The sequence below is a fragment of the Jaculus jaculus genome, chromosome 1 (assembly GCF_020740685.1).
Source record: "Jaculus jaculus isolate mJacJac1 chromosome 1, mJacJac1.mat.Y.cur, whole genome shotgun sequence".
In the NCBI taxonomy this organism is placed as follows: domain Eukaryota; kingdom Metazoa; phylum Chordata; class Mammalia; order Rodentia; family Dipodidae; genus Jaculus; species Jaculus jaculus.
Genome location: NC_059102.1, coordinates 164,443,287 through 164,465,440, shown reverse-complemented (window position 1 = coordinate 164,465,440; position 22,154 = coordinate 164,443,287). Strand labels below are relative to the sequence as shown.

At 48.1% G+C, this 22,154-nt stretch overlaps 1 protein-coding gene and 1 pseudogene across 1 annotated transcript; both read left to right on the top strand.

The window, feature by feature from the left end:
* Positions 1-10,496: 10,496 nt before the first annotated feature.
* On the top strand, positions 10,497-14,324 carry LOC101597781 (cytochrome c oxidase subunit 8A, mitochondrial). Its single transcript, XM_004656587.2, has 2 exons — positions 10,497-10,685; positions 13,993-14,324. Exons 1-2 carry the CDS (start codon positions 10,572-10,574, stop codon positions 14,086-14,088), a joined length of 210 nt encoding a protein of 69 aa, XP_004656644.1. The 5' UTR covers positions 10,497-10,571; the 3' UTR covers positions 14,089-14,324.
* Positions 14,325-18,995: 4,671 nt separating this feature from the next.
* Positions 18,996-20,449, top strand: LOC101617122 (annotated as a pseudogene).
* The last annotated feature ends 1,705 nt before the right edge of the window (positions 20,450-22,154 follow it).

The following is a 22,154-nucleotide window of genomic DNA, read 5'->3' as shown; positions in this document are numbered from 1 at the left end:
GGGCTGGGTGGAGAGAGAGGATGTGGGCCCATGAACTGGAGCTTAAAGATCCTTCCTGTGAACAGAAATGGCCAACTTCATATGTTCGGTGACCTTGGATGGGAAGTGGAGAGGGAGGCCCTGATCCGCAGGAAGAGTTTCCCTCTGATAGCAGATGTGTGGAAAGGAGAGGGAATGTCCAGTAGGTTCCAGAGGCACCAAGTTGTGGCCTCTGCAGCTCATGCTCTGGGTGGCATGGCATGATTGTCCTGTCTTTGAGGCCCAAAGAAAGGCATCACAATCCTTGGGAAAGAAGGAGCAATTTTCTGGACTAACAAAATTCTCACAGCACAAAATCCTGCCCCAAGAGTGCTCTGATTCCTTTGGTATGTGTAGGAGAAAAAGACTTGGCGTGCCAGGGTCTCCAGCCAGTGCAGCTGAACTTCAGACTTGCGTGCATGTGCATCCTGTGCGCTTCAGTCACATTGTGCATCTCTGGCCTACGTGGGACCTGGAGAGTGGAGCATGGGTCCTTGGGAATTGAACCTGGCTCCTCAGACTTCACAGGCAGGCATATGCCTTGATGCTAAGCCACCATCATCCCTATTACCAATTTTGTGTGTGGGTGGACATGAGTGTAAATGTGCATGCACATGTGTGTGGAGGTAAAAGTTGACATGGGTGTCTTCCTTGGTCACTGCACTTTGTTTAATGCAAGTTCTCACTGGACCTCCAGAGCTCACTGACTCAGTGGATCTAGCTGGCTTGCTGGGTTTATAGGCTGCCTGGCATACATGGGTGCTGAGGACCTGATCTGAAGTCCTTATGATTGCATGGCAAGTACTGTACCATCTCTGTAGCCTTTTGGTGATAGGGTCTCAATGGCTTGGAGTTCTAGAGATTCCCTGTTCCCACCTTCCCAGCTCAGATTACTAGCCTGTGCCTGGCATTCCTTTTTTTTTTTTTTTTTTTTTTCTTTTTTAGTATTTATTTGAGAGAAAGATTTAATAGAATAGTTGTGCCAGGGCCTCCAGCCACTGCAAACTCCAGATGCATGTACTACCTTTTGTGTCTGGCTTTATATTGGTACTGGGGAAGCTGTGCAGGCTTAAGGACTCATGGGGATCCTCCTCACCTCTGCCTGCCGAGTTACTGGGATTAAAGGTGTGCGCCACCACACCCGGCAGCCTGCCTTCGTATTTTTATAGTGCTGGTGTTGGAACCCAGTGCCCTATGTGTGCTAGACAAGCACTGGTGCTGAGCTAGAGCCCCAGTTCCTTCCCTCCCTATGGGCATGCCAGGGCCTCTAGCTTCTGCAGATTAACTCCAGGTGCATGCCACCACCATGTGCACCTGGCATACATGGACACTGGAGAATTGAACCTGGGTCCTTTGGCTTCACAGGCAAATGCCCTAACCACTCCAACCCCTAAAGCCCCAATTTTTTTTTTTTTTAATTTTTTGTTTATTTGTGAGCTACAGAGAGAGAGAGAACAGTCGTGCCAGGGCCTCCAGCCACTGCAAACGAACTCCAGACATGTGCGCCCCCTTGTGCATCTGGCTAACGTGGGTCCTGGGGAACTGAGCCTTATACTGGGATCCTTAGGCTTCACAGGCAAGCACTTAACTGCTAAGCCATCTTTCCAGCCCTAATGCCCCAATTCTTGAGAAAGGAAAAGGATTGTGTAATATAACGTAAGTCTGACCTGGAATTCACTAGAGAGCCAAGGCTGAACTCAAATTTATGGTGCTGGGATTGCATTCCAGGTTTAGAGGATGTCTTAAGCCCAGGCAATTTTCTCTGGGTGTTCATCTGACTTCAGGGTAAATTGGAAGAGCTGGAAGCTGGTAACCTGGAAACCCCATGGTTGGCACCCACTTTCTGCCACCTTCCTATATGGCTGCTCCCCCTCCTGCTCTTCTGCAGTGTCTCTGACCCAGATGTGGTACGACTCCTAGGTTGCCACCCAGATCCCTGCTTCACTCAGGACACAGATGGAGCAAGAGAGACACACCTACTAGCTGAGTCATCTCCACTGCAGTCACCTTTGCTGTTTGGAAAGAGGCTGGGTCTCAAAGGCAGGGGCACCGACAGTTTCTATAGCAAAGTTTGGAGATAGCTCAAAAGGCTGGGATAATAGCTAGGCTAGGTGGTGCATTCCTTTAATCTCAGCAGAGGGAGGAGGATCACTATGAGTTCTAGGCCACCCTGAGGCTACATAGTGAATTCCAGGTCAGTCTGGGCTAGAGTGAGGGGTGGGGGAGGGACATGCTAGTGAAATAAGTGCTCTTAACCTACTGAGCCATCCCTCCGGCTCAGTTTCTCTAGTTTTTGCTAAAGTCTTCCATCATTAAGCTGTTCCTACTGCCAAGGATGAGGGTCTTTTTCGGAGGGAAGGGTATTGTGGGCAAGCCTAGCAGACCACAGCCTGGTGAGATACCACTCCTGGACTGTGAACTGGCAGGAAACAAGCTGGTGAACTCAAACCGCCTTATCCTGCTATTGGTGGCCTTGCTCTCAATGTAAAGATCAGAAAACAGCAACTTCTGCAGTCTCAGTAGTGCGCAGCAGAGCCAGGACTTGTGCCCAGGGCAGGGAGTGCTGTCCCCGCTGCAGTCTGCATCTCAGAAGGGTGAGGTGGCATCCTTCCCTTCTGCGACGGTCCCACCTACCTCACATCAGAACACTGCCCTCGCATCTTACATGATGGGAGGGGAAGCATTCCTGGAGCAGGCTGTGTCTTACACATTGGTTTCAAGGGGTTAGGGGTTCTGGACTAGGGATTTAACTGCAGTGTCAGGGCCCACTGAAGGCCTGCCACTGAGAGTGGATTAGAGGGAGGATGAAAAGAAGTGGGGAACTAAGCAGTTGGTCCCCAAGCAGACAGGTGACTAGGGACTGGAATTTAGGACTCCACTCTGGAGGTCCAGTGGGGGTTGGATACGCCTGCTCGCAGCGGGGGGGCGGGTAGTGTCGGTGTGTGGTGCCAGGTCTTTGCCAAGCTTTAGGCATCGTCCCACTGCATCACAGATGGCTGGTTGTGGTCTACAGGCCCCAAAGGGTTAACGGCTGGTACCCCAGAGTCCTAGTCACAGATGGCTGCACAGCAACATTCCCTCCTGCAGCTGCCAGATCTCAGGGTGCCAGGCCAGACATCTGTGCCTGTGGGAGGAGCAAGCAGCACCCGTCCTGCTTACAGCTGCATCAAGCCACCTCCGGATATCTGGCGCCTGGTGACAGCTGTGCCCCAGCAAGAGCAAATACTCCTCGGGGACCCTGAGTCACTGTCCCCCACCCCCACTGCTCTGCCACCTGCTTAGGTTCCCAAACCAGCCACCTTTTTCTTCCAGTGATCCAGCTCCTCCTGCTGCTGGGCTGGACTTTGTTGAGGCCAAGAAGGGAAAGGACATTCTTTAATATATATATATATACACATACATACATACATACATACATATATATATATAAAATCAGCCACTGCAAAAAAATGAACTCCAGATGTATGTGCTACCTTGTGCATCTGGTTTATGTGGGTCCTGGGGAATTGAACCTGGGGGTCCTTTGGTTTTGCAAGCAAATGCTTTACCTGCTAAGCCATCTCTCCAGCCCAGGACTTTGGTTTTTTGAGGTAGGGTCTCTTTCTAGCTCAGGCTGACCTGGAATTCACTATGTATTCTCAGGGTGACCTCCAACTCTTGGTGATCCTCCTATCTCTTCTGCCTCCCGAGTGTTAGGATTAAAGGTGTGTGTCACCACACCTGGTGGGACATTCTTGAGCCATTTGGTGATCAGCCCACACCGATTAGCTGGAAGGAGTCCTGGCCAGGAGGAGACTGCAAAGAAAGAGCCCAGGTTCTAAGCTCCATGCAAGATGCTCTGGTGGTGGTGGTAGCAGGAGGACTTATTCCTGCTGCCCCTCAAGACCAGGGCAGACCCCTCCCCATGCTTCATAAGCTTTATATTTGATCATTATCCGAGGTACTATTGAGTCCAAGCTTCTAATGGGCAGCAGTGAGCCCTGGGGTGGAAGACACCCAGTGTTTATTCAACCTGTATACAAAGTGGTGTGTGGGACTACCTGTGAGATGGGACCTTTCCAGTCTGTGTATGTCTATTAGGCACTGAGGGCTGAAGCATGAAGCTCGTGTGCGAGCCAGGGACCATTTCCTTGGCCCATCTCCAAGACTGGAAATTCTTCCTGGTATCCTGTTAGGAAAGGGGCAGTAGGGTGGAACCACTGGGAGCTTTGAATCAGAGGCAACATCTCAGATCCCATCTTACACCTTACTTTATGGCAGGGAGGTTACCAGCGGTCAACATGGCGGAACATCTCAGGATAGGGGATGGGGCTCCTCATCCTTAAAGGCAACACAATTAGCCATGGTGTTAGAAGGAATTCTCCATAGCTACTTAGCCAGGTATGGGATTCACAACCATAATCCCAGCAGAAATTGCCACAAGAGATCAGCCTGGGCAACAAAGTGAGAGTTGGGGGAAAAAAAATAGTGGGCCAAGTAGATTGTTTATTTACTGTGCACAAAGTCCTTGGTTGGATCCCCAGGCATAGTTAAAGCTGGGCGTGGTGGCGCACGCCTTTAATCCAGCACTCGGGAGGCAGAGGTAGGGAGGATCGCCATGAGTCCGAGGCCACCTTTAGGCTGCAGAGTGAATTCCATGTCAGTCTGAGCTAGAGTGAAACCCTACCTTGAAAATCGAAAGAAAAAATATTAAATGGCAAATACTGTGAGGGTATAAGGAAAGGAACCCTTCTCTATTATTGGTGGAAACAACATAAACTGGTATAGCAATTGTGAAAATCAGTGTGGAGTTTTTTTTTTTTTCTTTCGAGGGTTTCACTCTAGCCCAGACTGACCCGGAATTCACTCTCTATTTTCAGGGTGGCCTCAAACTCATGGTGATCCTCCTACATCTGCCTCCCAAGTGTTGAGATTAAAGGCATGTGCCACCACGCCTGGCTTAAAATATTTGCTTAATTTATTTATTTGGGGTGGGGGAGAGAATAGGCATGCCAGGGCCTTTAGCCACTGTAAACAACTTCCAGACACATGTGCCATCTTGTGCAACTGGCTTACATGGGTTCTGGGAAATCGAGCCTGAGTTCTTGGGCTTTGCAGGCAAATGCTTTAACTGCTAAGCCATCTCTCCAGCCCTCAAAATAATTTTTATTTATTTGGAAGGGAGAAGGAGAGTATGGGGGTGCCAGGGCTTCTTGCCACTGCAAATTAACACCAGGTGTATTTACCACTTTGCACATCTGGCTTTACTTGTGTACTGAGGGACTGAGTTCCAGCCTCCAGGCTTTGCAAGCTCCTTTAACCACTGAACTATCTCCGCAGCTTCCCTCTATTTTTTCATTTTTCAAGGTAGGGGTCTCACTGTGGCCTAGGCAGACCTGGAATTCACAATGTAGTTTCAGGATGACCTTGGATTCATTGTTACCTACCTTTCTGCCTCCTGAGTGCTGGGATTAAAGGAATGAGCCACCATATTCAGCACATACCTGTCTCAACAACAAAAACAGCCAGGGCTGGAGAGATGGCTTAGTGGTTAAAGTGCTTGCCTGAAAAGCCAAAGGACCCAGGTTCAATCTCCAGGATCCATGTAAAGCCAGATGCACGGGGTGGCTCATGTATCTGGAGTTTGTGGTGGCTGGAGGCTCTAGCATGCTTATTCTGTCTGTCTCTCTCAAAGCTAAAATTTTTCTAATGTTAAAAAAGAGGGGGGGCACTGGAGAGATGCGTTAGTGGTTAAGGAGTTTGCCTGTAAAGCCAAAGGACCTTGGTTCAATTCCCTAGGACCCTTATAAGCCAGATGCACAAGTTGGCTTGTGCATCTGGAGTGAGTTTGCAGTGGCTGAAGGCCCTGGTGGCGCCCATTCTCTCTCTCAAATAAATAGCTAATTTAAAAAATTATATAAAATAAACAAAAAACTGGAGCTTGAGACTGAGTAAATAGGTCAGTTAGTAAAATGCTTGATTTGCAAGCATGAGGACCTGAGTTCAATCCCCAGAATCCATGCAAAAATGCCAGCATGGAGGTGTGTTCTTGTAATCTCAGCCCTAGGGAAGAAGACAAGTGGATCTTGGGCTCACTGGTCAGCCAATCTAGACTACTGGAGTTACAGCCCAATGAGAGACCCAGTCTCAGAAAAAAGTGGATAACCTCGAGAAATGATACATGAGATTGTCCTTTGGCAGGCAGGCACACACACAAAATTTTCTTTTTCTTTTTTTTTTTTTTGCTTTTTTTTCATAATTTTTATTAACATTTTCCATGATTATAAAAAAATATCCCATGGTAATACCCTCCCTCTCCCCCCCATTCCCCCCTTTGAAATTCCATTCTCCATCATATTACCTCCCCATCTCAATCATTGTACTTACATATATACAATGCCAACCTATCAAAATTTTCTTATAAAGTGCTCCTGTAGATTCTGTCTTTGAAGCAGCTAGTTAGTGCCTTGGTGAAAACCTGGCTTCAGAGCTCTCACCTGCTGCTCTGAGCACATCAGCCTCAGAGCTGTGTGGTCTTTACTAGTCTGTTTCTGCATTTCTGAAATGTTGCTAGCTCAGTTCACAACACCTTACAAAGACACAGTGGAGTATACAGCTTACAGCTAAGGTCTGGCTCTGTAGCTGGCACCACACGCCCCTCCTCCCTACTTAAATACCATTCAGTCCCCATAGTTCATAAACATTCTGTGAGGTGTGTCAAGCCAATGGGGAGGTGGACACAGGCTAGTGCTGTCACTGGTGCTACTGGACACAGGAGGCACAGGCCTGCGGTGGTCAGCAGAGGTTCCTGAGATAGTTTCACCTGTCACTTCCTACGGAGTGTGGTTTTATTTTCACTGCGGCCCTTAGGTAGTTTCTCACTAATTGTTTTTATTTATTTATTATTAAAGCATTTTATTTTTATTTATTTGAGACAGAGAGGGAGAATGGGTGCTCCAGGGCCTACAGCCACTGCAAATGAACTCCAGACACATGCACCACCTTGTGCATCTGGCTTACATGGGTCCTGGGGAATCGAACCGAGGTCCTTTGGCCTTGCAGGCAAACACCTTAACTGCTAAGCCATCTCTCCAGCCCCTCACTAATTGTTTATTTTCTTTTCCCTCTGAATTTCAGTTCTGTAATAAGCATTATCTGAGTATGGGCCTTTAGTATCAGCAATGGGGAAGCAGAGGTAGAAGGCCACCCTGAGACTATATAGTGAGTTCCAGGTCAACCTGGGCTAGGGTGAGACCCTACCTTGGAAAGCAAGAAGAGCCGGGTGTGGTGGCACAGCCTTTAATCCCAGTACTTCGGATGCAGAGATAAGAGGACCTCCATGAGTTCAAGGCCACCCTGAGACTATATAGTGAATTTCAGGGCAGCTTGGGCTAGAGTGAGATCCTACCTCGGAAAAAAAAAAAAAAAAGTTGTTTGAGTTGGCCATAGTGGTGTACACCTTTAATCTCAGCACTGAAGAGACAGACAGGAATATTGCTCTGAGTGCAAGGCTGATCTGGGGCAACAGAGTGAGTTCCAGGACAGCCTGGACTAACTAGAGTGAGATCCTACCTTGAAAAACAAAGTTGTTTTAGGGATACCCCATTCCAGGACCTCTCCCAGCTCAGGGGTGGGGTTATTGGCATGGGGGCTTTTCTGCTTTACTTCTATTGTTAAAATAAATTTTGGCTGAGCAATAAAAGGTGATTGCATGCGAAGCCAACTAACTGGCACAGGTTGAATACTTCAGCACCCATGCAAAGCCAGACGCACAAAGTGGCACCTGTGTTTGGAGTTTCTTACAACCATAAAAGGCTCTGATGCACCCAATCTCTCTCTGCTTGCAAATAAACATTTCATATTTTTTTTGTTTGTTTGTTTATTGGTTTGTTTGTTTGTTTTTGGAAGTAGGGTCTCACTCTGGCCCAGGCTGACCTGGAATTCACTATGTATTCTCAGGCTGGCCTCGAACTCACGGTAATCCTCCTCCTTCTGCCTCCCAAGTGCTGGGATTAAAGGCGTCCGCCACCATGCCTGGTTCTATAAAAATATTTTATATAACATAATTCAGGGAGGGTATTACCATGGGATATTTTTTATAATCATGGAAAATGTTAATAAAAATTGTGAAAAGATAAAAAAATAAAATATTTAAAAAATCATAATTCGGGCTGGAGAGATGGCTTAGTGGTTAAGCACTTGCCTGTGAAGCCTAAGGACCCCGGTTCGAGGCTCGGTTCCCCAGGTCCCACGTTAGCCAGATGCACAAGGGGGCACACGCATCTGGAGTTCGTTTGCAGTGGCTGGAAGCCCTGGCGTGCCCATTCTCTCTCTCTCCCTCTACCTGTCTTTCTCTCTGTGTCTGTCGCTCTCAAATAAATAAATAAAAAATTTTAAAAAAAATCATAATTCATTTATAACCGTAAAGGGTCAAGGTCACCCTGAGACTATATAGTGAATTTCAGGTCAGCCTGGACTACAGCAAAACCCTACCTCGAAAAAAAAAATATAATAATATAATATATATATAATATATATAAATATATATGTGTATGTATGTATGTATATTACCTTAAAAAACCGATTCTCTAGGTAGAATGGAATGTAAATGCAACAGGCAAAAGCATGGAGCAGGCGGAGAGAAGGCCCAAGAGCAAGGACAAAATTATGGAGTGTTGAGAAATGAGGCTGGGGGCAGGGTCATCTAGGAACTGGGACTTGTCTAAGAAGCATGCCACAAGCCTGGCGTTGTGGGGCACGCCTTTAATCCCAGCACTAGGGAGGCAGAGGTAGGAGGATCACCGTGAGTTTGAGGCCACCCTGAGACTACATAATGAATTCCAGGTCAGCCTGAGCTAGAGTGAGACCCCACCTTGAAAAACCAAAAAAAAAAAAAAAGTATGCCACATGGTCAGATGTGTGTCTGTAAGAGCAAGGGGGCAGAGAGAGTATAAGAAGGAAGAGAAGCCAGGTGTGGTGGGGCCTTTAATCCCAGCATTTGGGAGGCAGAGGTAGGAGGATCACCATGAGTTCAAGGTTACCCTGAGATTACATAGTACATAGTGAATTCCAGGTTAGTCTGGGCTAGAGTGAGATCATACTTAGAAAAAAAAAAAGTGGGGAGGAGGAAGGAGGTTGGGGAAATAGCTCATTGGGTAAAAACATTTACTTTGCAAGCCTTAAGGTCTGTGTTTGATCCCTAGCACCCACTTAAAAAGCCATGCATGGGGGCTGGAGGGATGGCTTAGCAGTTAAAGCATTTGTCTGCAAAGCCAAAGGACCCAGCTTCGATTCCCCAGGACCCATGTTACCCAGATGCACAAGGGGCCACACGCATCTGGAGTTCATCTGCAGTGGCTGGAGGCCTTGGTGCATGCTCTTTGCTCTCTGTCAAATAAGTAAATAAAATAAAATATTATTTTTTTAAACAAGCTATGCAAGAGCTGGAGGGCTGTCTTAGAAGTTAAGGCGCTTGCCCACAAAGCAAAAGGACCCAGGTTTGATTCTACAGGACCTACGCAAACCAGATGCACAAGGTGGTGCATGCATCTCCAGTCTCGAGTTCGTTTGCAGTGGCTGGAGGCCCTGGCACACCCATTCTCTTGTCTCTGACTCTCAAAAAAAAAAAAAAAAAAAAAAAGCCATGCATAACCGCCCATGCTTGTAACATGATACAGGACATCTGATATCCTCCTCTGGCCTCCACATAAAGTGCATGGGATATGCACATCAGTATACACATGCTTACACAACACTCTGCACAACCACCAAAAGAAGCAAAAAAAAAAAAAAAGGCTGGAGAGATGGCTTAGCGGTTAAGGCATTTGGCTGGGAAGCCTAAGGACCCAGGTTCAAGTACCTGCGTGGGTAAACCAGATACACAAGGTGGTACATGAATCTCGAATTTGCAGTGGCTGAAGGCCCTGGTACACCTATTCTATCTGCCTTTCTCTCAGATGAGTAAGTATTAAAATATATATGTATATTAATTATTTTTATATATGTGAGGAAACAGCTCATGGGGATGGATGAATCCTGTAATTCCAGTACTATGGAAGTTGAGGCCAGATGCCCAGAGTTTGAGGGTCACAAGAGACCTGTGGGGGTTGGGGAAGGAGGAACCATTGCATGGAAACTGATAACAGTAAATGAGAGTTTGATCTCGAGCATCAAGTCAGCAGTTCCGTCCAACTTTGATGCAGAAAGATGGTTCTTAAATAGATATTAGTTTGAGAGGAGGGAGGAGTCAAGCGTGCAGCGAGATTACGTGATTGGGCGGCCATAGGCGTCGCTCTCAAAGGGAGATCATCGTGGAGGCGGGGCATACGCGGAACCACGCCCCTCTGTTTTCCGCGCATGGGCGGCAAGATGGTCTTGGTGTTGATTGGCTGTTTCGAGGAACGCGCCAGAAGCAGCCAGGGCGGCCGGGAGGCGTGTCCTTGCGTCATTTCCGGGGCCTTCTGGACTTCGTTTCCGGGCCACCCCCAGTACCGGAACTTCCGGCCGATGCAGCCATCTTGGTTTCCTGACCTTGGACTGCAGCTGGCTGCTGTCTTTGGTCGCACCGAGCCGTCATGTCTGTCCTGACGCCGCTGCTGCTGAGGGGCCTGACGGGCCCGGCCCGGCGGCTCCTGGTGCCGCACGCGCAGTTCCACTCCAAGCCTCCGCGGGAGCAGCTCGGCGTCATGGTGAGGCGCGCGTCCGGAAGGGCCGGGGAGGCTCCGGGTCCCGCGGCGAAGCCGGCCCGCTGTAGCGGGAAGCTGCAGTGCCGGCCTGGGCCTGTCTGGAGGCCCCGAGGGGATGCTCTTCAGCATTAGATCTTTCCCCAAAGCCCTAAGATCTCCGCTCAGACCCTATCCAGCTCTGCCTTGCTTGCAGCCTCGGGCAAGTTTCCTGACCCCGTTTCCTCATCCAAGAAATTGGGGGTGTGTGACGACTGGCAGCGACCATAATGGTTGTTACCGCTATTTATTATTAGGAGAGCAAGAAGATTCGAATAGGTCTTTAGTAGCGTTTTGCCTTTTGGTGACAGTTCTGCCTTTTAAAAACATCCAGCCGATGCAAAGAATTCCAGATACACGAGTCCCTGTGTGCATCTGGCTTTACATAGGTACTGGAGAATCGAACCCAGGTTGTTAGGCTCTGCAGGCAAGTACCTTAACTACCGAGCCATCTCTGTCCCCTCTCCTTTTTTTTGTTGAGGCATGTGTCCTATGCTGTCCTGAAACTTGCAGTGTAGGATGACCATAAGCTTCTGATCTTGCTGCCTCTTACCATCCTAAGTGATGGTGTTATGGGCGTGCACCAATGCTGGGGATCGAATCAGAGCTTTGTGCTTGGTAGGCAACACTCTACCAACATTCCCAGCCCCCCTTTTTTGGAATTTTATATGTCAGTGGCAGAACTTCCCCTTCAGCCCAGTCTTCAGAATTCAGGCTGTCATTAAGCTAGAAGCAGAGTCCACTGAGGACACAGTAATCATGATCATGTCGGGCACACCTGCAGTTTCTGGGGAGGTTGAGGCAGGAAGACTGAGCCATCCTCAGCTCGGAGCGGTTTTAAGAGTCTTCCCCCGATCCCTCCCCCCCAGGTGTAGGGTCTCACTGTAGCTCAGGCTGACCTGGAATATACTATGTAGTCTCAGGGTGGTCTCGAAGTCATGGTAATCCTACCTCTGCCTCCCCGAGAGCTGGGATTAAAGGCGTGTGGCACCATGCCGGGCGAGAGGTGACATTTTAAGAGCTACGGGCCTTGGTGAGGTTTTCAAGTCTCAGATCAGCTTGAGGCTTAACCTTCTCCGTGGATCTAGATCTAGTCTGTCCCTCCTTCCTGTCACTTATCACTTTTTTTTTCCCCTTAGAAATAGAATGGGTATTCCAGGCCCTCCAGCCACTGCAAATGAATTCCAGATGTGTGTGCCCCCCTTGTGCAGCTGGCTTTTATGGGTACTGGGGAATTGAACCCAGATCCTTAGGCTTCACAGGCAAGTGCCTTAACTGCTAAGCCATCTCTCCAGCCCACTTATCACTCTTTCTCTCAAGGCTTAGAATGGGCCTTGTCTCTAATGATGTTGGAGAGAGGTGCATGCGTGTTGGCATGTGTGTACGCGAGCAGATGCACCTGTGTGTGGGTGGGTACTGTTTGCTGAGGTCAAAAGACAACCTCAAGTGTTTCTCCACTTTTTTAAAAAGCGGGACATGGTGGCACATTCCTTTATTTTTATTTTAGAGAGACAGAAAGGTGGGCATGGTGGTGCATGCTTTTAATCCCAGCACTGTGTAGGAAGATCGCTGAGAGTTCAAGGCCACACTGAGCGTAAACAGCCTGGGCTAGAGTGAAACCCTACCTCCAACTCTCCCCCTCCCCCCCCCCCAAAAGAAAGAGTGAGACAGACAGATGTAGACAGAGAGAATTAAGTATGGGCACACCAGAGCCTCCTGCCCCTGCAAATGAACTGCAGATACATGTGCCACTTTGTGCATTTTATTTATGAGGAGGGGGATGGAGAGATGAGAGAATGGGCATGCCAGGGCTTCTTATCACTACAAATGAATTCCAGGTGCATGTATCACTTTGTGCATCTGACTTTGCGTGGATAGTGCAGAATTGGACCAGGTTCAACCTAGGCTGGCATACTTTGCAAGCAAGTACTTTTCAGCCATCGAGCCATCTCCCCAGACATACACTTATATTTTTATTTAAATTTTTTTGGTTTTTCAAGGTAGGGTCTCACTGTAGCCCAGGCTGATCTGGAATTCACTATGTAGTCTCAGGGTGGCCTTGAACTCACAGCTATCCTACCTCTGCCTCCTGAGTGCTGGAATTAAAGGCATGTGTCACTACGCCCAGCATATTTTTAAATTTCATTTATTTGTTTTGGTTTTTCAAGGTAGGGTCTTGCTCTAGCCCAGGCTAACCTGGAATTTACTATGTAGTCTCAGGGTGGCCTTGAACTCTCTGCAGTCCTCCTACCTTTGCCTCCCAAGTGCTGGAATTAAAGGTGTGCACCACCATGCCCAGTAAATTTTTTATTTATTTATGTGAGAGAGACAGAGAATGTGGGCACCATGTGTATCTGGCTTATTTGGGTTTTGGGGAATTGAACCTGGGTCCTTAGGCTTTTCAAACAAGTGCCTTAACCACTAAGCCATCTCTCCTGGTCACTTGTTTTTTTTTTTTTTTTTTTCAAGGTAGGGTCTCACTCCACCCCAGGCTGACCTGGAATTCACTATGGAGTCTTAGGGTGGCCTCGAACTTACAGCGATCCTCCTACCTCTGCCTCCCGAGTGCTGGGATTAAAGGTGTGTGCCACCACGCCCAGCTAGGTCACTTGTTTTTTTGAGGTAGGGTCTTGCTCTAGCCCAGGCAGACCTGTAATTCACTATGTAGTTTTAGAGTGGCCTCAAACTCTGGGTGATCCTCCTACCTCTGCTTCCCAAGTGCTGGGTAGCTCACATTTTAAAAACTATATTTTTTATTTATTTGAGAAAGATAATGGGCATGCCACGGTCTCTAGCCACTGCAAACGAACTCCAGACACATGTGCCACTTTGTGCATCTGGCTTTATGTAGGTACTGGGGAATCAAACCCAGGTCCTTGGGATTTTCAGGCAAGTGCCTTAGCCATTGAGCCATCTCTCCAGCCCTTTTTATTTTTTTGAGACAGGGCCTCTCATTGGCCTGGAGCCCCAAGGGTCCTCTTTTAACCCTCCACAGTGCTAGCATTTTAGGGGTGCCTGTCATTTTTACAAGCATTCTGTGGATTGAACTCAGGCCGGCATACTTGCAAGATAAGTACTTTACTGACTACACTATCTCCTCCATCCTTGCCCCCACCTTTTTGGGGGATTCTGAGGTTTGAGCCCAAGCCCATGTTGGAAGACCTACCTGTGTCTTGCTTCCTTGGGATGCCTGGGGACTATTATACTATAGAAATGCCTATAAGAATCTTTGCCCTGAGCAATCATTTTTTTTTTCCCCTCATGCTTTGTATAGGAAATGACCATTGCGCTCACCTCCTGCTTCCTGTGTTGCCTGGTGCCTGCAGGCTGGGTCCTGTCACATCTGGAGAACTATAAGAAGCGGGAATAAAGGGGCTTGTCTTCTCCTCATCTTGTGACCAGAGCACCCCTGCCAGCCTTCCCTGATCATGTTTCATGCATTCCTTGCTGGCCTTCCCTGAATCATGTCATTCAATTCCACTCACCTGTAATGAAACCATGACATCTCAGTGTCTCCATGGTGACGTCTGGGACCACATATATTGGGCTCTGCTTGGTGGGGTCCCTCTTGTAACAATAAAGTCTATTTAAAATTTGCTCTGAAAACACACTGTACCTCTTATTTGGGCCCCTGCAGTTGAGGGTACTGCTCGATAAGCAGAGGATGAGAGGAACAGCTGGCTGGCAGCGGGCCCCAGTGCCATCGGAGGGTTGTCCTGTGTCTTGTTTTGTTTTGTTTTGTTTTTTGTTTTTTGAGGAAGGGTCTCACTCTAGCCCTGGCTAACCTAGAATTCACTATGTAGTCTCAGAGTGACCTCAAATTCATGGGGGTCCTTCTCCTTCTACTCCTGCCTCCTGAGTGTTGGAATTAAAGGTATGTGCCACCATGCCTGGCCTGTGTCATTTAAATGGTTCTTGGTTTCTGGAGACAACAAACTGTTGTCACTGGGCAACCTATCTTGGCTGTCCCAAGTTCAGTGGCTCTGTGTGTGTCCTGTTCAGGGCTAGCTCTCATTGGCCTAGAGGCCCAAAGAGCCTCCTCTTCCAGACTCCACAGTGCTAGGATTTTTGTCATTTTTACTAGGGTTCTGGGGATTGAACTCAGGTCCTTGTGCTTGTAAGATAGGCACTTTAATGACTAAACTGTCTCCTCAGCCTCTGTCTTTTTTTTTTTTTTTTTTTTTTATTCTGGAAATTGAGCCCAGGCCCATGTTGGAACTCCCATCTACCTGAGTCTCAATGGGAGCCCCATCATTTGGGGGCCAGCTTCCCTGTCTATTTGTCAGGTGCTCCTTGCCCTTCCTGGCTGGGGGTGAGTATGGGCAGTATTTTGCAAGTGCTGGGGATGGAACCCAATGGGGATCAGATGACTGGTAGTATTCTCTCCACTTGGGAACCTTAGTAATTCCTTCCTGCAGGGTCTCAGGGTGGGAGAGGCCAGATGGAGCCTGTGAAGCAGCACATGCCAAGCTGGAACCCTAACTGCCAAGATCTAGAAGGGAATACTCCAATGTGCCCGCATACCCACGAGATGGATGGCGTACCTTTATCTCACTTCATACCCTCTTTGCCAGCCTTACTTGGTTGACTTCTGGAGAGATGCACATTGGTATGCCCTGTGGTGTAGAACAACAGAGATGGCAGGTAAGAGCTGAGGTGGGATTGGCTTAGGTCATGGACGTCCACATCTTTCTAGCACCCATTCTGCAGACTTTTGTTTCCTGGTGCATGTGAAAGCTGCAGGTGGGGTGCCCTCGCCTCGTCTAAGTCACTCCTGACCTTTCTCAGATATTCAGAAATGCCTGTGTACCTACAGTACTGTAGCAAGTTCAGCTCCTTTCCATGGAGGCTTCCCTAAGGGTAGGATGGGGCTCCCAGCCTCCTGAGGGGCTGTTTACTCACATACTGGCCTCTTGTCTAGGTTGAAGGGGCAGAGCCACAGAACAGCTGTCTGAGCTTGTTGCTGGAGTGAGTTGGGAATTCCATGATGTGTTCACAGGTTGGGAAACTGGCCAGGGACAAGGTGCACTCATGTTGAATCTAAAGGGGCAATCTGCCCAGTGTGGTGGGGCAGGAAGATCAAGAGTTCAAGGCCAGCCTTGGCTACCTACTGTATTCTAGGCTAGCCGGAACTATACATAATGTGACCTTTTATTCTGAGGTAGGGTCTCACTGGCCCAGGCTGACCTGGAATTAACTATGCAGTCTCACGGTGACCTTGAACTCATGGCGCTCTTCCTACCTCTGCCTCCCAAGTGCTTGGATTAAAGCCATGCGCCACCAAGCCCAGCCTTTTTTTTTTTTTTTAGTACGTCATTTTTTAAAAAATTTTTATTAGCATTTTCCATGATTATAAAAAAATATCCCATGGTAATTCCCTCCCCCCCCACACACACTTTCCCCTTTCAAATTCCATTCTCTATCATATTACCTCCCCATCTCCATCATCGTACTTACATATATACAATATCAACCTATTAAGTACCCTCCTCCCTTCCTTTCTCTTCCCTTTTTGTCTTTTTAACTTACTGGCCTCTGCTTACTAAGTATTTTCATTCTCACGCAGAAGTCCAGTCATCTGTAGCTAGGATCCACATATGAGAGAGAACATGTGGCGCTTGGCTTTCTGGGCCTGGGTTACCTCACTTAGTATAATCCTTTCCAGGTCCATCCATTTTTCTGAAAATTTCATAACTTCATTTTTCTTTACTGCTGAGTAGAACTCCATTGTATAAATGTGCCAAATCTTCATTATCCACTCATCAGTTGAGGGACATCTGGGCTGGTTTCATTTCCCAGCTATTATAAATTGAGCAGCAATAAACATGGTTGAGCACGTACTTCTAAGGCAATGAGATGAGTCCTTCGGATATATGCCTAGGAGTGCTATAGCTGGGTCATATGGTAGATCAATCTTTAGCTGTTTTAGGAACCTCCACACTAATTTCCACAATGGCTGGACCAGATTGCATTCCCACCAGCAGTGTAGAAGGGTTCCTCTTTTTCCACATCCCCACCAGCATTTATGATCATTTGTTTTCATGATGGTGGCCAATCTGACAGGAATGGATGGAATCTCAATGTAGTTTTAATCTGCATTTCCCTGATGACTAGTGACGTAGAACATTTTTTTAGATGCTTATATGCCATTCGTATTTCTTCCTTTGAGAACTCTATTTAGCTCCATAGCCCATTTTTTTTTATTTATTTAGTTATTATTTATTTGAGAGCAGCAGAGAGAGAGAGAATGGGCGTTGCCAGGGCCTCCAGTTGCTGCAGACAAACTCGAGATGCATGCGCCCCCTTGTGCATCTGGCTGATGTGGGTCCTGGGGAATCAAGCCTTGAACTGGGGTCCTTAGGCTTCATAGGCAAGTGCTTAACCGTTAAGCCATCTCTCCAGCCCCATAGCCCATTTTTTGAGTGGCTTGTTTGATTCCTTATTATTTAACTTTTTGAGTTCTTTGTATATCCTAGATATTAATCCTCTATCAGATGTATAGCTGGTGAAGATTTTTTCCCATTCTGTAGGTTGCCTCTGCTTTTTTCACTGTGTCCTTTGCAGTGCAAAATCTTAGTAATTTCATGAGGTCCCAGTGATTAATCTGTGGTTTTATTGCCTGAGCAATTGGGGTTGTATTCAGAAAGTCTTTGCCAAGACCAACATGTTGAAGGGTTTCCCCTACTTTTTCCTCTAGCAGTTTCAGAGTTTCAGGTCTGATGTTAAGGTCTTTAATCCATTTGGACTTAATTCTTGTGCATGGCGAGAGAGAAGAATCTATTTTCATCCTTCTGCAGATATATATCCAGTTTCCCCAACACCATTTGCTGAAGAGGCTGTCTTTTCTCCAATGAGTATTTTTGGCATTTTTATCGAATATCAGGTGGCTATAGCTACTTTGGCTTACATCTGGGTCCTCTATTCTGTTCCACTGATCTACATGTCTGTTTTTGTGCCAGTACCATGCTATTTTTGTTACTATGGCTCTGTAGTATAGGTTAAAATCAGGTATGGTGATACCACCAGCCTTATTTTTGTTGCTCAGTATTATTTTAGATATTCGAGGTTTTTTTGTGATTCCAAATGAATGTTTGGATTGTTTTTTCTATTTCCATGAAGAATGCCTTTGGAATTTTGATAGGGATTGCATTAAATGTGTAGATTGCTTTAGGTAAGATTGCCATTTTCACAATATTGATTCTTCCAATCCAGGAACAAGGGATGTTTCTCCACTTTCTGGTGTCTTCTGAAATTTCTCGCTTGAGCGTTTTAAAGTTCTCATTGTAGAGATTCTTTACTTCCTTCATTAGGTTTATTCCAAGATACTTTTTTTTTTTTTTTGATGCAATTGTGAATGGGTGTGATTCTCTGATTTCATCCTCTGTGTGTGTGTTGTTGGCGTATATGAAGGCTACTGATTTCTGTGTATTTATTTTGTATCCTGCTACATGCCAACCTTTTTTTAAAAAACAAAAACAAAAACAAAGCATTCCACTCTTCTCATCAATCACCATTTCTTATTTGGTTTTAAAGATTTATTGATTGATTGATTGATTAAAGTGAGAATGGGCATGCGAGGACCTGTAGCCACTGCAAACGAACTCCAGATGCATGTGCCATCATGGGCATCTGGCTTACTTGAGACCTGGAGAATGGAACCTGGGTCTTTAGGCTTCGCAGGCAAGCCTTAACCGCTGAGCTGAGGTAGAGACACTGTAGTCCCATCTAACCTGGAATGCACTCTGTAGTCTCAGAGTGGCCTCACGGTGATCCTCCTACCTTTGCATCCTGAGTGCTGGGATTTAAAGGCATGTGCCATCATGCCTGGCCAACCCTGTTTTAAAACCTAAATAAGGGTTGGGGAGATGGCTAAATGGGTAGTGCCTTTGGCTGAGCAAACATCAATACCTGAACTCAACTCCAGCATCCATACAGAAAGCCTGTGTTAGGGGCTGGGGAAGTGGTTCAGCAGTTAATGTTTGCAGAGCCCGATGGCTGGGATTCAATTTCCCAGTACCACATACCCTGTTGCACCAGGTGGAGGATGCACTGAGTTCATTTGCAGTGGCAAGAGGCACTGGTGTGCCCATTCTATCTGCCTCTTTCTCATAAATAAATACATTAAGAAAAAACATGGGAGCCTCCAAGAAGGTGCCCGCGGGGGGGGGGGGGGGGCGGAGCGTGGCCACGGGGGCTGAGTAGCACGTTCTGTGGACCCGCATCGTGGGTGCGCGGAGGCCGCTGCCCGCGTCCCGCCACCTCCGTCCTGGCGCGTTCATGAACTCCGTGTCGCCGGCCGCTGCGCAGTACCGCAGCAGAAGCCCCGAGGACACGCGGACGCGCGCCGGCCCGGGGACAGTGCACCCCAACCTCCACGGCCTGGGGCCTGCGGGAGCCAGCGCCGGAGAACCCGTGGAAGTGGACAAGTTCAAGGCCAAGTTCCTGACAGCCAGGAACAACGTCAGGTATGGTGAGGAGGGGGCTTTGAGGGCAAGGTCAAGGAAACCCATACCCTAGCCCTGCAGTGTCCGTCTACACCAGCCTACTCTGTGGCCCCTTTCTGTTGGGCATTGAAAAGCCAGACCAGCTTTAGCAAGATCTCCAGTGTTCACCTCTGTGGTCGCCTTACCGTTTTGAGGGCCAGGATGACATCCAACATTTCCAGAGGGACTTTATGTCCAGACTGTGGCTCACATATCGCTGGGACTTCCCATCTCTAGCCATGGGCAGCTTGACTTTAGACTGTGGCTGGGGATGTATGTTACGAAGTGGGCAGATGATGCTGGCCCAGGGCTTGCTTTTGCATTTCCTGTCCAGAGACTGGAGGTGGGCAGAAGGCACAGGCCTGGCCCCCTCTGAGCTGTCAGGGTCCTCTTCCAGCCGGTACTGCGTGCCTGCCCGCCAGGTGCCCCCATGCTCGGCTCAGGGTGCCTCTGAGCTAGAGCAGGATCAGTTGAACCGGCCGATTGTGTCCTGGTTCGCTGACCGTCCTCAAGCCCCCTTTGGCCTGCACCAGCTGGTGGAGCTTGGGCAGAGCTCAGGCAAGAAGGCAGGAGACTGGTATGGGCCATCAGTGGTGGCACATATCCTCAGGAAAGCTCTGGAGCGAGGCTCTGAGGTCACCCGGCTGGTGGTATATGAGTCACAGGACTGTACAGTGTACAGTGTACAAGGCAGACCAGACCCCACAGCAGAATGGAAGTCTGTGGTCATCCTTGTGCCTGTGCGACTGGGTGGTGAGACTCTCAACCCTGTGTATGTTCCCTGTGTGAAGGAGCTCCTGCGGTCAGAACTCTGCCTGGGCATCATGGGGGGCAAACCCCGACAATCACTTTACTTCGTAGGCTACCAGGATGACTTCCTGCTCTACCTGGACCCTCACTACTGCCAGCCCACCGTGGATGTTAGCCAGGCTGACTTCCCCCTGGAGTCCTTCCACTGTACCTCACCCCGCAAAATGGCCTTTACCAAGATGGACCCTAGCTGTACTGTGGGGTTCTATGCTGAAAACAGGAAGGAATTTGAGACTCTGCTCAGAGCTGACCAGGATCCTCAGCTCCTCCTCAGCCACAGAGTGCTACCCCATGTTCACTGTGGCCAAGGGCCATTCTCAGGACCACAGCCTGGATGACCTCTGTACACAGCTCTCCCAGCCCACGCTCCGGCTCCCTTGCACAGGATGCCTCCTCAAAGCCAAAAGGCCCAGATCTGAGAACTTTGTGTTTTTATAATGCTAGGGGATGGGGGAAAAGATGTGAAACTATTTATTTATTATTATTTATTTATTTGAGAGCGACAGACACAGAGAGAAAGACAGAGAGAGGGAGAAAGAGAGAATGGGCACGCCAGGGCTTCCAGCCTCTGCAAACGAACTCCAGACGCGTGTGCCCCCTTGTGCATCTGGCTAACGTGGGACCTGGGGAACCGAGCCTTGAACTGGGGTCCTTAGGCTTCACAGGCAAGCACTTAACCGCTAAGCCATCTCTCCAGCCCAGAAACTATTTATTTTTTTACTTATGTCATCTTGGATATGGGATCTAGGACTCTGTAGGTAGATTTCCTGACCTCACACCCCACAGAGCAGAGAATAGTCTAAGGCCTCAATCTGGGGCCACGCCCGCAGGCTGCCAGCATCACTGTGGTCCTCCTCAGGGTGGGCAGGCAGATTCCCCGGCATCCACTCAGGGCCTGACTGAAGTACTGTAGCTTGCACTGGACTGGCTGTGCTCCTCACTGCTCCCAAAGACCCTGTCCTGGAAAAACTGGCTGCTGGGGGCTAATAAGCATGCTGGGACAAGAACCAAAAAAAAAAAAAAGAAAAAGAAAAAACAATCCACAAGGGCCGGGCATGGTGGTGCACGCCTTTAATCCCAGCACTCCGGAGGCAGAGGTAGGAGGATCACCATGTATTAGAGGCCACCCTGAGACTATGTGGTGAATTCCAGGTCAGCCTGGACTAGAGTGAAACCCTACTTCAGAAAACCAGGAAAAAAAAAAAGAAAAGCAAGCCCCAGGGCTGGTGAGATGGCTCAAAGGTTAAGCCACTTGCCTGCAAAGCCTAACAACCTGAGTTCGATTCCCCAGTATTCACATAAACTCAGGTGCACAAAGTGGCACATGCATCTGGAGTCCGTTTGTAGAGGCTAGAGGCTCTGGCACATCCATTCTGTCTGTCTCATATCTCTCTGCTTGCAAATAAATTTTTTTTTAATTTATTTATTTATTTTGGTTTTCCAAGGTAGGGTCTTGCTCTAGCTTAGGCTGACCTGAAATTCACTAGGTAGTCTCAGGGTGGCTGTGGACTCATGGCAATCCTTCTACCTCTGCCTTCCAAGTGCTGGGACTAAAGGTGCATGCCACCATGCCCAGCAAAAATATTTTTTAAAGGGGCTGCAGAGATGGCTTAGCAGTTAAAGTGCTTGTTTGTAATGCCTAACAACCTGAATTCAGTTCCACAGTATCCACATAAAGCTAGATGCATAAAGGTGACACATGCATCTGGAGTGTGCTTATAGAGGCTAGAGGCCCTGGCACACCCATTCTAGGTCTTTGCCTGGTGTGGTGGCACATACCTTTAACATCAGCATTCAAGAGGCAGAGGTAGGAGGAATGCTGTGAGTTTGAGGCCACCCTGATATAACAACAAATTCCAGGTCAGCCTGGGCTAGAGTGATACCCTACCTTGGAAACCCAAAAATAAATAATCAAGCCTAGGGACTGAAGACATGGCTCAGCAGTTCAAAGCATTTGCTTGCAAAGCCTGCCAACCTAGGTTTGATTCCCCAACACACGTGTAAAGTCAAATGCACAAAGTGATACATGCATCTGTCTCTGTCTCTCTCTCTTTGTTAAAGATTTATTTGGGCTGGAGAGATGGCTCAGTGGTTAAGGCATTTGCCTGCAAAGCCAAAGGTTCAATTCTCCAGGACCCACGTA